The sequence below is a fragment of the Prionailurus bengalensis genome, chromosome C1, assembly GCF_016509475.1.
Source record: "Prionailurus bengalensis isolate Pbe53 chromosome C1, Fcat_Pben_1.1_paternal_pri, whole genome shotgun sequence".
Classification (NCBI taxonomy): Eukaryota; Metazoa; Chordata; class Mammalia; order Carnivora; family Felidae; genus Prionailurus; species Prionailurus bengalensis.
In genome coordinates, this window is record NC_057345.1 from 37010347 (window position 1) to 37025358 (window position 15012).

The following is a 15012-nucleotide window of genomic DNA, read 5'->3' on the forward strand; positions in this document are numbered from 1 at the left end:
GAGGATGCCACAGGCCAGGGCCCTCCCCGGCTCCCTTGTCCCCACTAAATCATCAGGCCACGCAGAATGCCCCTGGCGGGCACAGATGGCTAGGTCACCTGGGGGGCTAGGTGGGTGACACCTGGGGAAGACCAACTAGGGAACACAGCCCCAATTCCTTAGCCCTTCGTAAGGGGCCCCCACAAATGGGTTCCTCACAACCTGTCAGGTCTCACCTCCCCAACCCTCAACCTTACAATTCTACCCTCCTTCCCCATACACATGCCGCTGTTTCACACCTCTGTGTCTTTGCTGGCGCTGCTGCTTCTGCTTCTATTCCTTGCCCCTCTGTCCCTGGGCTAGACTCATGTTTTAAGACTCAGCTCAGGTATGGTCTTCTCTAACAATCCTCCTCTGAGCTCCCAGCTGGGCTGAGTGCCCCACTGTCTCTCTCTCACCCTGTCACTGGCCCTTGGACAAAAGAGGGAAGGGGCACTATAGACCCCCTTCCAGAGCAGGAACAACCCTCAGCCCAGTCCTGCTAGGCATCCCACAAGCACGCTGACCCCCGCCCAGCAGGCCCTGTGTAGGGGGTACCGGTGCTGTGCTCACCTGGCACACCCTGCAGACCTCTCCCCGGTCCCAGCCACAGTCGGCCCCGCAGTGACCTACAAAGGGGGGGTAGCCACTCAGCATGATGTAGAGGACCACGCCCAGGCTCCACAGGTCACAGCGCTTGTCGTAAAAAGTGGCCTCGTCCCTGAAGACCTCCACCACCTCCGGGGCCATGTATTCTGCGGAACCACACTGTGGGGGCCAAGGTTGGGGAGGGGAAATGGCAGAGAAGGGAGAGGCTTAGTCACAGGGAGAGGAGATGGCGAAGAGCAGAATGAAATGGGACTTGAGCAAGAGGATGGGGTTGCAGAGCAAGAAGCTGTCAGGAAAGCCACCAGAGGGCTCGCCTGATGCCACCAAGGCACTTAGAAAAGCTGGGCCAACTGAACATTTGTAAATGGAATCCTAGCATTCCTCACGATCACATGACCAGTTCCAGGTCACTTATCTTTTCAGGTCCTTCTCCAGTAGGCAGAGGCTCCTGGTCAAGAAGCTGCAGGAGTCTCTCTGCCTCAGCTCTCTGCAGACAGTCACCTAATATACCGGCACCTGGCTGTACCAGGGGCATGGCTCTGGGAGGGGGTCTGTGGACATGTAATCCCATAAGGCAAGGAGTTCTTCAGGTGAAGCCCTGCCAAGCTTCTCTGTCATTTTAGACCAAGGAGGAGTAAGAATTTAGAATTAAGAGTCCATCAAAGCTGGAACAGCTCTTAGAACAAATCCAACCTCCCTGCTTCTCCCATTTACAGATGGGAACACCAAGGACTAGGATGGGGCAGGAATTCGGTTCAAGCACATCAGTGGTAACCAAGTATAAGAATTCAGGATTCCTTCCTCCCATCCTTGCATGGAAAATGCTGATAAAAACAAAACAAATACTTTTTGCTCCCTTCTTCATTATTTCAGGCTCGCCAAGAGATACCTCCCTGGCCTCCAACACACACACAACTAATTACATGGGAAGATGGGAAATGGAGAAAGGACTTTCTGTTATTGGTAATTAGAGTTAATGACTTTGAGAACAAGGTAGTTCAGTGTAGTAGAAGCTAATATGGAAACATTTCTAATAATGTTGATTAGAATAAGACACGAGCATACTGAAATGCATGTCTTAAAAAAGGGTATTAGGAAAATTCACTTATGAAGCATGCAAATCTCAAAAGCCTCACAATAATTGCAGTACATCAGGTGTGTACAAGAGACGTCTTAGGAAGGACAGCTCCCAGCTGCACATCTGGGCATGAAATGTGAAGTGAAGGAAGCCGCAGGATAACTCAGCCAAGTGATCCTACGTGCAGGGAGCCAGGACCTCTCGGTTCGTGCCACAGAGAGACCACACTCCTGTCCTCCATCACAGGGGGACGCGCCCAGATGCTGCCGGGCACAGTGGAACTCTCAGAGCTACCATGTGCCCATGTGCAAAGGGCTGGCCTGGGACAGTGTCTGTCTTTACCTGGGTCAGGAGTCAGGGCTCAGCCTGTTCTCATAGATACAATCTGTCCCGTCATTGGCAGAGGACCCACCCCACACTGTAAGTTCTTTCATCAGCAGTTAAGCACTGGCATGGTTGGGGGGGGGGGGTGGCCCACTATGCAGTGGCCAGATGACAACTCAGGCAGATGGCAATGATGTAGATACACTTGGTTTTCCTTCCTTAGCCCCTGTTCTGCACTCCAGCTTTGGGTTGTGGGTACTCCAAATGACAGGAGCCCCGAAGGAGGTGGTACAGGGTGCCCAGCCATACATACTGGAGTGGTCAGCTCTGGTGTGGTTATGGGGGTGCAGGAGTTGTTTAGTTTCACTCCACTGCCCAAGTCAAAGTCACAGATTTTCACCGGAGACACCTGCAAAGGAAAGCCGAAAACAAGGTTACAAATATAAGAAACCCAAGGGCAGGAGGAGACCAGTGTGACTGTGACACACTTACCCCCTCTCACTCCCTCCCCTCATGTAGGAAGGGGGGGGGGCTCTCACTGGCTCACTCTTGCTCTTGCCCTCGGGGATGCATTCTCTCTCTCTCTCTCTTTCTCTCTCTCTCTGTCTCTCTGTTTATATGGCCACCATGCTGAAGCCCAGCTTTATCTGTTAGGTCATGTTTGCTGTCCTTGGGTTAACTAGAAATCACCTGAGGATTTATCCTAAGGTGCCCTCTGCCCCACACCCTTCCTCACTTCCTAAGGAAAAATGTGCACGCTACATGGTGTCAGACTGCTGTGCACTTAGTAAAACAAGCAGGAAGCCTATGGAACTCTTGCCCACAAATGACAAATGACAAATGACAAATGATGGTATAGGTTGCAGAATCTGAGAAGTATGTATTCCTGAAAGACTCCTTGTGGCCTGTTCAGTGCAGGGCATGACCTCCGGTGTCTCAGGGTGACCAACTTGTTTTTGCTTGCTTGAGACTTTGTTGTTTGAGCACCGAAAGTTATGTATCCTGGGAAAGCCTACAGGCCCAAGCAGGCTGGGATGGCTGGTCACCCATACTGGATGCTGCCCCTGAAACCACAGACAGCATTAGTCATCTCTGGAGCCAACCGGGAGGGCACTTTGTGCGCAAGCAGGAGAGTGGCCTGCGTGGTGGAGGCAGCCCAGTGAGCCACTCCAAAATGCTGGTTTTGGGAGTCCCAGCTTTAGCCGTTTAACCTGCTAGGGAAGCCAGGACAGTCTCTCAACTTTTCTTCCTCCCTTCCTTTCTTTCCTTTCCCTTCCCTTCCTCCTTCTTCCCTTCTTCTCCTTCTTCTATTTTCTTTTCTTTTTCACTTAGCCTCTCTGTTTTTGTTGTGGTGGTGGTAAAATCTGTAGAACAGAAAATAACCCAGTGGCAAAAATTACATTCATACTGTTGTGCAACCATCACCAGTATCTGTTTCCAAAACTTTTCCATCATCCCAAACAGAAACCATTTGATAGTAATTCCCCATTCCCCCCTCTCCTTAGTAATGTCTAACCTACTTTCCGTCCGTATGAATTTGGCTATTTCAGATATTTCATGTAAGTAGAATCACACAGTATCTGTCTTTTTGTGTCTGGCTTATTTCACTTAGCATACTGTTTTCAACGTTCATCCATGATGTGGCATGGATCGGAACTTCATTCTGTTGTACGGCTGAACAACATACCATTGCATGGACAAGCCACGTTTTGTTTATCCATTTACCTGTTGTTGATGGACACTTGGGTTGTTTCCAGCTTTTGGCTATTGTGAATAACGCTCCAATGAACACTGATGTTCAAGTTCAAACCTCTGTTTTCAATTCTTTTGGGTATTATACCCAGGTGTGGAATTGCTGAGCGGTGTGGTAATTCTGTGTTTAGCTCTTTGAGGAACCGCCAGAATGCTTTCCATGGTAGCAGCACTGTTTTACACTCCTACCTATTTTTTTCCTTCTTTTTAAAATTCTAACCATCCTAGTAGCTGCAAAGTGGTATCTAATTGTGGTTTCAATTAGCATTTCCCTAATGACTAAGGATGTTGAGCATCTTTTCATATGTATAATGGCCATTTGTATACTTTTTTGGGGGAGAAATTTCTATTCAAGTCCTTTGCCCATTTTTAAACTTGGGCTGTATTTCTGATGTCGAGGTTTAGAAGTTCTTTATACATTTTGGATATTAAACTCTTATCAGATACATTATTTGCAAACATTCTCCCCCATTCTGTGGCTTAGCATTTCATTTTCTTGATAATGTCTTTTGATGCTCAGGCATTCTTAGTTTTAGTTTTCAACCACAGAAAAGGGGCAACAATCCTGCACCATTAAGATCAAATGAAAGGATAAATGACATGAAAGCATATTGTAAATCAGAGGCAACAGAGTGGTTTAGAACGCCTGTGGAGTTCTGGGGTGAGACCACCTTAGTTTTAATCTATACTATTTATCAGCTGAGTATAAGTGCCAGGCACAATGTAAGTACTCAAGAAATGTTAGCTAGGGTTATTACTAATAATCATAATTATAATAGTGACAAATCATAAAGTCTTCTGCCAGAGCCACTGACGGGAAGTCACAAGATCTTATCTGAGCGTATTACTATCCCCACAAAAGAGCTGTAAGTAGCAGGCTGGCTCCCACGTTCACTCGAAGCCATTCCTGCTTGTGAGCTATCCCTTCAGTCAGACCAATATGTGTGTTCATATGTATACACTCTTATACGTACACAGAGCCATGAATGTGTGTCGACAGGGCCTCAGTCCCTCCAACAAACACAGAATTTGTCAAATTGATACATGCTTACAGAAGGGCAAACACTTCCATTTACTAGTAGGTTGAGGTAAAGTTTAAAGTATGTGGCATCTGTTCAACACCAAATGTAAGTGTTTTCTTATTAATGGGCACCTCTGGAAACAAAAACGGAAACAGAAACCCTTCTTAAGAACTTGCTTCCTAATTATCACTTCAAGTGGTGGACACTAGCTGGTGTGTGTACTGCAACACAAACATTTTTAGGCAGAGATTTGCTTCCCAGAAGATTGAGTTGTTGTTTATGACTCACATCAATTGCTCTAAAGACTGGACTAGAAAACATTCGTTCTATGCAGGTCCCATGTATTTTATAAACTCTCAGGCTTAAGCCAATCACACTATTGATAAAGAGCAAGGAAGAGACAGGGAGGAAGCCAACTGGGAAGGCAGAAACGCCACACAGTAGGCATAACATTCTCACAGGTTCATAACAATCAGCTCAGGTTGGTCTCCAAGGCCGATGGTGCTGCTAACAACCCAAAGGAAAGTGGAAGTGGCTTCCCCACATCAGTATAAACTGTAATCTCCCAAGTCAGCCCTACGTACCTTTTCTGGAGACTCACACAATATATTTTCTGGCTTCAGATCGCGGTGAGCAATGCCTGAAATGACAAAGAGCAAACAAAGAAAGGGTTAACATACGCACATAATTATCAAACATTCCACACACAATTAATTTTTTCCAAATGCTGTTGTTCGCAGATTAATTCCCAATTATGGTACATTAAAAAATCAACGAGCTGCAGGAGGCAGGAGTAACCGGAGACGAACCAAAAAGCACAGTTGATTCTGCAAGCTCTTTCGAAGCCAAAGCTTTAGAAGTCTGGCAGGGATAAGTTGGGCCGAACGAGTCCCAGCCAGCCTACTCCTCAGCACCGCAGGGACGACCAAGAATAAGAAGCTAATATGAAGCAAAGAGCCCTGCAAATGGCCATGCTGGGACAGCAGTGCAGAAATAATTAGTGCCTTGTTTAAGAGCATCTGGGGAGACTGAGGCTGCTCTACCTCATTTCTTCTTGGGTGGCCAATGTGTATTAAAGATGATTCCCTAAGCGGGACTCCCTGAATGGTCAGAGCGCCAAGTGTTAGTTAACAAATCTTCCAAAGCTTGTCCAATCCCTTTCTCACCCGCGCTGCATGTCCAAAATAGTCATGCTAGAAGCACAACAAGGACTGCTTTGGCCGAGGGTGCTGTTCTTAAGAGACACCTGCCCTGCATTTTGACCAGACCTCCTGCAGATAGCAGCTTACTCCATGAGGCGCTCAAGGCTGCTGACCTGGCCAAGAGGGCACCTGGGGGAAAACCACCTTCTGACCAAAGACAGGGACAAAGAACCAACTCATAGGGCCATGGCGGACACAGAAACCTTGATCCCTCTCTCCTCCTGCAGAATGCACAGTTCAGAGACAGAAAGGCTGGAAGGTTGAGCGAGAGCCAAACAGCTAGTGCCCAGAAGTACTGGAAAGTAGCAGAGGATTCATGGAGTAAGATGGAAAAGCAGAATCTGCTTTCCTAAAACTCCCTCGATGACCAAGTTCTTGGGCAGCCCTCCAATTCCCTGGTAGGAGGCAGAGGCCCAGCCCACCCAAGGCACTTCGTGAGGGAGGGAAAACCTGAGCTCCAGCAGGCTGAGTAACTTCATCAGTCACCTAATTGAATGAGAACCCAGAGCAGCTCTGTCCAGGCTGTACAAATTGAGTCGGGCTACAGCTTGCTGCACTAAAAGTGAAAGATATTTTCCATTACAGCAAGTGCTCCCACAGAAGGATCACGAGCCACACATGGAGTCCTGCTCTCCAAATAGGTGCCGATGGCCCAGTTGTCCCCCAGCCTGAGAACTGAGCGCCATGCCGTAATAATGGGCCTGCCTTTGTGAGCACACCAGCCATCGACCTGCTCTGGTTCATTTCCCAGAGGTTAAGCTGCAGTGTGTCCAGTATTTAAAAGTGTGGAACTTGTTTCAGGGCTGACCCATTCTTGCCCAATTCATCTTCCCAGCGTGAAGTTATTTAGAAAACAGCCAAGTTCAGCTGGAAATCGTTTTTCATCCCCTCCAACTTCAAGTCACATGGGCAGCTGGCCAGCTAGATGTTAACAAGCACTTCAGAACTCCTAAGACACACCAGCTCAGTTCCCTTTAGTGCATTCTTCTAAAAAATTTAAAAATAAATAAATAAAAAATAAAACCGCCTTTACCCCCCTCTAAGGTATGGATCTTGCAAAAAGCGTGACCCAGTTTTGCAATCTACAGAGGCAGCTTGGGGAACAGTTGTAAATCTTTGTCAAGCAGGTGTTACCTACATGCATCCCAGCTTTCAGAAACAGAACTAGTGCTATTCATCATGCGGGGGAAAGTACAGATGCCCCTCCTAGGAACTTTCGTCCCACGTGCAAGTCAGGTGCCCAACACGGGCACTGTCGACACGGAGATCTCCCTTTAGCCATGGAGGGAAACAAGGCGGGACCAGTGAGGCTGAACTTCCTTGCACACATGCCACCCGGGTCTGCGCTGCTCTGTGCACCCAGCATGACTACAAGTGGTCTCTTGCAACCAGTGTGGCTGGCCCATACCCACAATAGCGGAAGGGAGCAGAGCTAAGTCCCAGATTATTCGTTCCACCCACATCCCCCACCAGACACAATGCTTTATTTTAAGGGAATTAATATTAGGAATAAAAATACTTCTGTCCGGCAGGGGTTAAGGGTGGAGGAGATAACATTACTGAGCTACTAAGTGCCGGGCACTTCACTCCAACTGTGCTATACATACACAACACAGACACAGGCTGCATGCAATTCCGTAAGTGAGTTAGAAATAGTGCCTAACACTGACTATGTGAGTGTTAACTACTGTTGATGATGTAACTCTCTCTCTTCACACCATCACTCTGTGGGTTGGCATTATTACCGAGAGAGCACATAGTGGGTAAAAAGTGAAGCCAGAATTCATTTTTCCGTTGCACTGCTGTTAGGCAAATTAAAAAAATATAATAATCAAGGGTGCCTGGGTGGCTCAGTTGGTTAAGTGTCCAAAACTTGATTTCAGTTCAGGTCACGATCTCATGGTTCATGAGTTCGAGCCCTGCGCTGGGGTCTGCACTGACACAGCACAGCCTGCTTGGGATTCTCTCTCCCTTTCTCTCTGCCCCTCCTCTCCCTCTCTCTCTCAAAATAAGTAAATAAACATTTAAAAAATGTAATAGTCAAACATATTTATGGAAATACAAAAACATTTAATTTGCAAAAAGATTTAATTCACTATAAAAGTTCTGAAATAATCAGTTTTAGATAAGGGACTGTTAACTGAAGTGTAATTTGGACAATAGCAACCCGTGATTTACCATCGCGATGTTCAACAGATACCTCAACCATGTTAGTAGAAAAACGCATTTTCCATTTATGACAAACAAGATACAAAACTAGATACATACTATCATGCTGATTCTGGAGAGATGCAGGTGATGTATGTTAAACACTAGAAAGAGTAACACCCACATATCTACACTGGAATAGTAGTGTTATGATGAGGCTTGCACTCTTCACTAGGACAGGAGAAGGAGATCATCCATACCCACACGCTCACACATCTTGTTCAACATGAAATTTACTTTTTCCTCCCTGCTCCTTCCCCTGTGCCCCTCCCCTTCTTAAAAGCGCCACATCTGCCCACCATCCACATCAGAAGCCTAGTGCCATCCTGGTTTGCTCCCTCACCCTCATGGGTGGGCCTGCCGGCTGTACCAGCTCCTGGCCCAGCTCCTCTCCCTCCATCCTCAGAGGCTGGCTGGCCCAACCCAATCACTGAGGCGAAGGCTTGGTTCACCTTTGGTGTGCAGGAAGTCAAGGGCAGCGGCCACGTCCCGCACCACTCGGCTGGCTTCTCGCTCATTGAAGTGCTTCTGCTTCTGGATGTGGGCCAGGATGGAGCCTGGGGAGCAGAGGAGACACACAGCTATGCCTTTTCGGGCCTTAGGAAGTATAAATTCTCAGAGGCCAGTTTTCACAAGTTTGGGGTGGGGACACAGGCTTATCCATCACTAAATGTCCAGCACCCATTTGGTACCTGGCACCAAGGAGACACGAGCACAGAACTGGATGGAACAGAACTGCACTGCTGTCTTCTGTACCTGCCCATGATGAGCACAGAAGGGACAGCAAACAACTATTTAAATGACCAAAAATACTAGCACCATCAGGGCAGGTCTGACTTATGAAATAAGAACTAAAAGTGAATCCACATAGGGTTGGGGGCCTCTCCACAGGAACTTTACCTCCTCTGCATTTGATATCAGATCCAAACAAGAGCATGAGCCTTTAAACAGAAATTCCACACCCTCACCAGATATGTAAAGGTCTAGAAAAAGGGGGGAAAGTACTTTCCCTCTGAATTTTCCTATTTATTATTAATATCATTGTTACTACTTTGTTGGCAATGGCTAACATTTATTGAGTGGTTACTATGTGCCAGGCACTAAGTAATACTCTTGAACAGATTATCTTAGCCGCACCATAACTGTATGAAATGTACAAAATACAGCTATCCCCATTTTACAGGTGGGGAACCTGAAGCCAAGAATGGGTAAGCCACTTGCTAAGATGACACCCCACTAAGTGGGGGCATGAGGACGTAAGCCCACTAAGTCTGACCGGAGAACCTGTGCACATCCCTTGAACCAGATGTGTGGTCTGACTGCTGGGGGCATGGGCTGCCCTGAGCCAACCACAATCTCTTTTCCCACTGGGTCTAGCCTCAGTAGGGTTGCACTCTAAGCAATACGGTTATAGATGACCCCTAGCATTTCAAATGTAATGTCTCGGTGTTGTTGGGCAGGGCAGGAGCACATGGCCTGGCTCCATGTGGTCTATGCTCACTCCTGGAAGCTGGAGGTATCATCTCTGTATCTTAAAAATGGCACGTGTTTACTTATCGCTGGTTTTTGGCATGGGGAGGGGATGAAAGATCTCTCGCTTGCCAGATTAAACAATGAAAGGATCCCAGCATGCTAAGGAACATTGCCAGAAAACTGGCTCCTGGCTAGGTCTCAGGCTTGCTCTACTCTAGTGAGTCTCTTGCTTCCAAATTTGTTAAAGCGGAAGATAGAGAGTGACATGCTACTTGCTTCTAAGATAGCCTCCAGTATACCCTATTATTTTCATAATATTAACAGCTGACATTTATTGACCCCTTAGTGCCTATGGGGCACTGTGCGAAGCATTTCACATGAATGATCTCATTTAATCTTCAGAGCTATCAGAGAGGGTAGGTACTGTCATTATCCCTATTTTACACACGAGAACATTGTTTAGAAAGGTTTAGAAAGGTTATGTGACTTGCCCAAGGTCACACAGCTAGTAAGTGATGGAGCTATACTTAAACTCAGCTTTACTGGTTTCTAAAGCATGCTCCCTTAGCCACCAAACCCCTCCACATGGCCCTCCACTCAGCTCCAGATAGCCTCCCTAACCTGTACTCTGCAGATCTGTCCTCGGGCTGGATGAATGATGGTAAGGGCAAGGGCTCCTCTATCCCCTTCTCTACGTCAGGAAAGCAACTTCAACAGACATTCCAGTGACTATGTGCATGGGCGATGGCAGTAGTGGTGATAGTTAAGAGTGGCATCTTTCCATCTGAAGGATCCAGATTCTCAGGCCTCCTTTCTATCCTGGGTCTATGTCCTAAGCCATGGGACCCTCCGTTCCTCTGGCGAGCCTTTCTGGCCTTCACAATGTATGCAAGAGCTTCCACCCCACAATTAATTTAAATAGAGAACATGTCAAAACACTGGATTGATAAATTGATAAGTAAATGTATCTATATATGAGTCCTATTATAATGAGAAGGCATTTTTAGAATGCCCACACAGGTGACATTCTAGGCTCTGCAAAATGCTAATTATCATCCTTCCCTCCGGCCTCCCTTCTCCCAAATCAAGGGCAGTTTTAAGTCCTTCATCCTTTTTATTAGCTTGACTCATTTTAGAAGTCTCTGGGATTCGTGATGGATGATCACCGTTCTGGGTCTTAATCAGAAGTCCAAACACATACTCAACAGTAAGTACCTCCTTGCAATTTCTCAAAGACCAAGTAAAACCTTGTGTCATCTTCAAAGAACTCAATCAGCTCCAAAATGTTCCTTAAATAGGAAAATAAAAAAATAGGAGGAAAGGGGAAAAAAAGGAAAATGGTATCATATATTAAAGCCCGCTTACAAATATACAATGAAAAAAAATTCACAACGCCCTGTAGCAGGGCAGAAATCAGCTTCAAATCAGAATGCTTATTAAAGACCCATGTTTGAGAAGTAGCCAGTGGTGTTAGCAAGACTCAGGTCACCTTATCTTTCCATAATGTTCGGTCTCTGGTGTTTTCACCAAGCCTGTGCTGTCAAACCCCAACCCTAAAACCCACTAGGTAGAGTTATAAAAAAGTCCTGGTCACATTAAACTGAATAAAATCTGCAGCCGACTGGAAGCAATTGCGGCTAATAACACTGAATAGTAGGTGTGTGTCCTGGAGGCAGGCAGCAAATAATTACTTGCCCTCCCTCTTGCCCATAAATCACGGGGCAGTATTTACATTGCCTGGAGAAAATGGAAACATCTGTCAAATAGACTTGGGGCCTAACGTGGGCACCGCTAGACCCTAACTGCTAAGCGCTGCTTAATGAAACGGCCGCGTTCCCGCCACCGCAGCACTTGTGGCCTTCCCCGGTGAGCACTCTCTGTCTGCCTGCGCATTACCGGGCTCTGCCAACAAGGTCGTCTTGTAACTCAGGAGGGAAGCCACCAGCCTGGATATCGGAGGTGTTGGGGGCTTTTTTTCTTTTAAAGAACGAAATAAACCAAGTAGAGTCTCTAATGCTGAACTCAGAAGCTGCAGGGCTGAAAATAAAAATCTGTCCCTCATAAAAAAATGCTGACCACTTTGGGAGACACCAGGCTTTTACTGGTGTGAAGGCATCCAAATAAGATGACTGAAATGGCCTGATTTGAAAGAAGATTGTGGAGGTAGCGCCTGGAGTTAAATCAACAGCAGCCCCCGCCCTCCAAGCTTAATGACAAAGCCATCAATACCTGGCCGCTGGCTCCCCGCTGACCCTGCTGTGCAGGGAGAGAGAGTGGGAAGCAGAGTCTTAGAGGTGACCCTGATTTAAAGCCACCGTGGGACAGCCGCTCATTTGGAGCTGGTGGTGAGCAGGCTGAGGCGGGGCTCGAGACCACCTTGGCCCAGCTGTCCAGCACAGTGCCCGGCAGCTTCTTCCGCCTGAGCAGTGGCCACACAGACACAGGTATGCTAGGAACGGAACACATCCTCACCTAGTCATTACAGCTGGGCCCTAAAGTTGCGTGTCGGGGGACAGACACTGCGTCGGCCTGGTTCCCACAGGCACTTGAAAGAAACAGAATCCCAATTTTCTCCCAGCCCCTCACTCAGATTGCTCACTCTTCCAACTTGTCTTTATCGTTATTTATAGTATTGCAGCCTGAACAGAAGCAAAGGCCACCCTGCTTCTGTCCCCACTCTCTCTTTTTAAACACGGAAAGACAGAAGGAATCCTGTGCAGTTGTAGCCAAGGAGTGAGAGCTAAATGCTGGGGTTGGGAGGTGGTGAGAAAGAACTTTTTCTGTGGCTAAGTATCCCCCCAAGAGAAGTAGCAAGTAACCCAAGACTGTACTCACTTGTTTCCTTGACACTGATAGAGCGTCTCCACCTCTCGGAATACCCTACTCCGACTGTGCCCTGCTTGTTTTTCGATGATCTGTGGGAAGAATAAAATCTGTCATACCCACCTGACCTCGAAACACGTCTCAGCAGGATCCCTCTGGGAGACTGCAAGGCCCAATTCAGCCCACAGCTGGTTTCAAGCACAAGCCTGGAGTAGACCCTGGCACTGTGACTCTGCCGGCAACACGACAGACTGGCCTGCCTGAGGGATTTCCAGCCTGGCTGGGCCTGTTTGACTCTGGCCAGGCAAACACGATGGAAGTCATGGGGTGGTTGCCCCCAGCTGCCCAGGGGAGACTGAAGCTGCCGGCAAGAAGATAAAGAGCTACCTCTACCCAGCTCCTACCCCAAGGGCATCTCTTCCTGCCTTAAGGGTAAGATTTACAACCTCCACTGAAGGACCTCCCAGGGTTGAAGGAACAGCAAGGGGGATGGAGGACACAGTGGAGAGGGACTAAAGCTCCAAGGCCCAGCTCAGACCCCACCTCTGCAGTTCTGCAGAGAACCTGCCCTTCGGCAGGCGCTGCATTAAGTAATTCAGGTCCGTGGTCTCAGTTAACTCTTACAACACAATCCAAAAGACAGGAAGAGGTCAAACATTCTGCCCACAGCTCTGGTAAGTGGTGAAAGGGTTGCCATTCCAGTCCAGAGCTGCCTCCAAAGCCCTTGCTATCCTATCCCTGTCTGTACCCTGTCCAGCTTCTCTCAGGGAGCTGAGGGGCGTTGTCTCTCCCTCCCATACCTGGGGGTGCCTGGCAAGTACAAACTGAAGGGGTGAGCCAACAGGTGAGCAGGTGGTTTAAATAGGGAGGGACTGGTTAGCTCCAAACACCTCCATGGACCCCTCCCGAGCCCCAGACCACCGCAAGTCGCACATGGGGGCAAGTCCTCTGCAGAGACGGCTCTGCTTTACAGTCCCACGTGCGGAGTGGGCACAGCACAGACGACGACATCCTGCTCCTTCATTCCTTCAAAGTGGCAGAAGTAGTACATCTCTAGGGAGCCTCCAAAGGACAGGAGAGATGTGGGCCAAACTGCTCAATTCAAAGAATTACCAAGCTAGGGTCCTGTGTTTGCACCAAAGATGCTGGGGGAGGCATGGAGGGCCAGGTTTTCCTCTTACGATCCAACCCCGAAGAAATAGGTCTGGATGGATGCATTTGAAAATCAATTTGTATTTGTGATTTATTGCCACACTTAAGCATATTTTTAAAAAATTACCTGTAATTTATACTGATGTTTCCAAAAAGGAATTGAGGTAATACTTTCGTTACCATATGAAGCAACACTCCAGCAACAAGGACTATGGCTTAGCAGAAGTTTTGCCTTCATTAATCCACAGCTGGGACTATGGACAATTGGTTAAAAGAAGAAACACTTCTTTCAGAAGCCACTTTGGCTGGGTTTGCCTGTATGAGGCAGCGCTTTGACCTGGGCGTTCAGGTGGATGATGGGAAATACACCTGAATTACCCCCTTGGATTTAATGTGACCTTGTTTCCAGATCAGTGGTTCCCAAACTTTGGTGGGAGTAAGAATCACATGGGGAACTTGGTAAAACAACAACAACAACAACAACAACAACAACAAAAAACAAACAAACAAACAAAAAACCCAAAGACCTAGACCCTATCCTTTATCAAGAAACTGGGTCTCTGTGCTGTTAGCTCTCTAGATGATTCTGATCCACACTAAATGGAAAATGGCCCTAAATAAGGGCTTCCCCAACATCAGCAAGTGTCAGAACCACTTGGAGAGCTGGCTACAATCAAACTGCTGGGTCCACCCCTAGTTTCTGACTTGGTAGGTCTGGGATGGAGCCAGATAATCTATAATTTCTGACAAGTTCCCAGGCAATGCTGACACTATTGGTGCAGGAACCACACTTTGAGATCCATCCCTTCTTCCACGTGGAGCTGGCAAATGGAGGCACAGAGGGGTAGAGTGAGCCACCCCAAGGTCATGCAGCAAGGAGCCACCTCTCCTGCCCCAAAGCTGAGTGCTCAGTCCTCATTATTATACTATACATCACTTTACAGCATTTTATAATTTGTAGGGTCTCTAAAACTACCAGTTCATTTTTATTTTCATCTTCATAACCACTCCATGAGATAGGAAGGGCAGGTATTATTGTGTTCATTTTAGAGATGTGGGGACTCTCATTTAGAGATGTGGGGACACCCAGGCTTAAGTAGGTTCAGTGACTTGCCCAAAGTCAAGTAGTAGTTTGTTAAAACAGAGATTCATGGGGCGCCTGGGTGGCTCAGTCGGTTGAGCGTCTGACTTCAGCTCAGGTCATGATCTCTCGGTCTGTGGGTTCGAGCTCTGCGTCGGGCTCTGTAATGACAGCTCAGAGCCTGGAGCCTGCTTTGGATTCTGTGTCTCCCTCTCTCTATGCCCCTCCCCCACTCATGCTCTGTCTCTCTCTCTGTCAAAAATAAATCAA

General features: G+C 47.5%; 1 protein-coding gene across 7 annotated transcripts in view; it reads right to left on the reverse strand.

Annotated features, from left to right (window-relative positions):
- Positions 1-15012, reverse strand: part of MKNK1 (MAPK interacting serine/threonine kinase 1) — a 41106-nt gene that overhangs the window by 4348 nt on the left and 21746 nt on the right. For 6 of the 7 annotated variants that reach the window (XM_043574878.1, XM_043574873.1, XM_043574872.1 and 3 more), the window contains 6 exons: positions 12522-12601; positions 10902-10975; positions 8666-8770; positions 5388-5443; positions 2343-2438; positions 592-786 (listed from right to left, as the gene is read on the reverse strand). In XM_043574878.1, the coding sequence (XP_043430813.1) occupies positions 592-786; positions 2343-2438; positions 5388-5443; positions 8666-8770; positions 10902-10975; positions 12522-12601 (606 nt within the window). The remainder of the gene's footprint in view (positions 1-591; positions 787-2342; positions 2439-5387; positions 5444-8665; positions 8771-10901; positions 10976-12521; positions 12602-15012) is intronic. The other variant, XM_043574877.1, reaches the window with a different exon arrangement.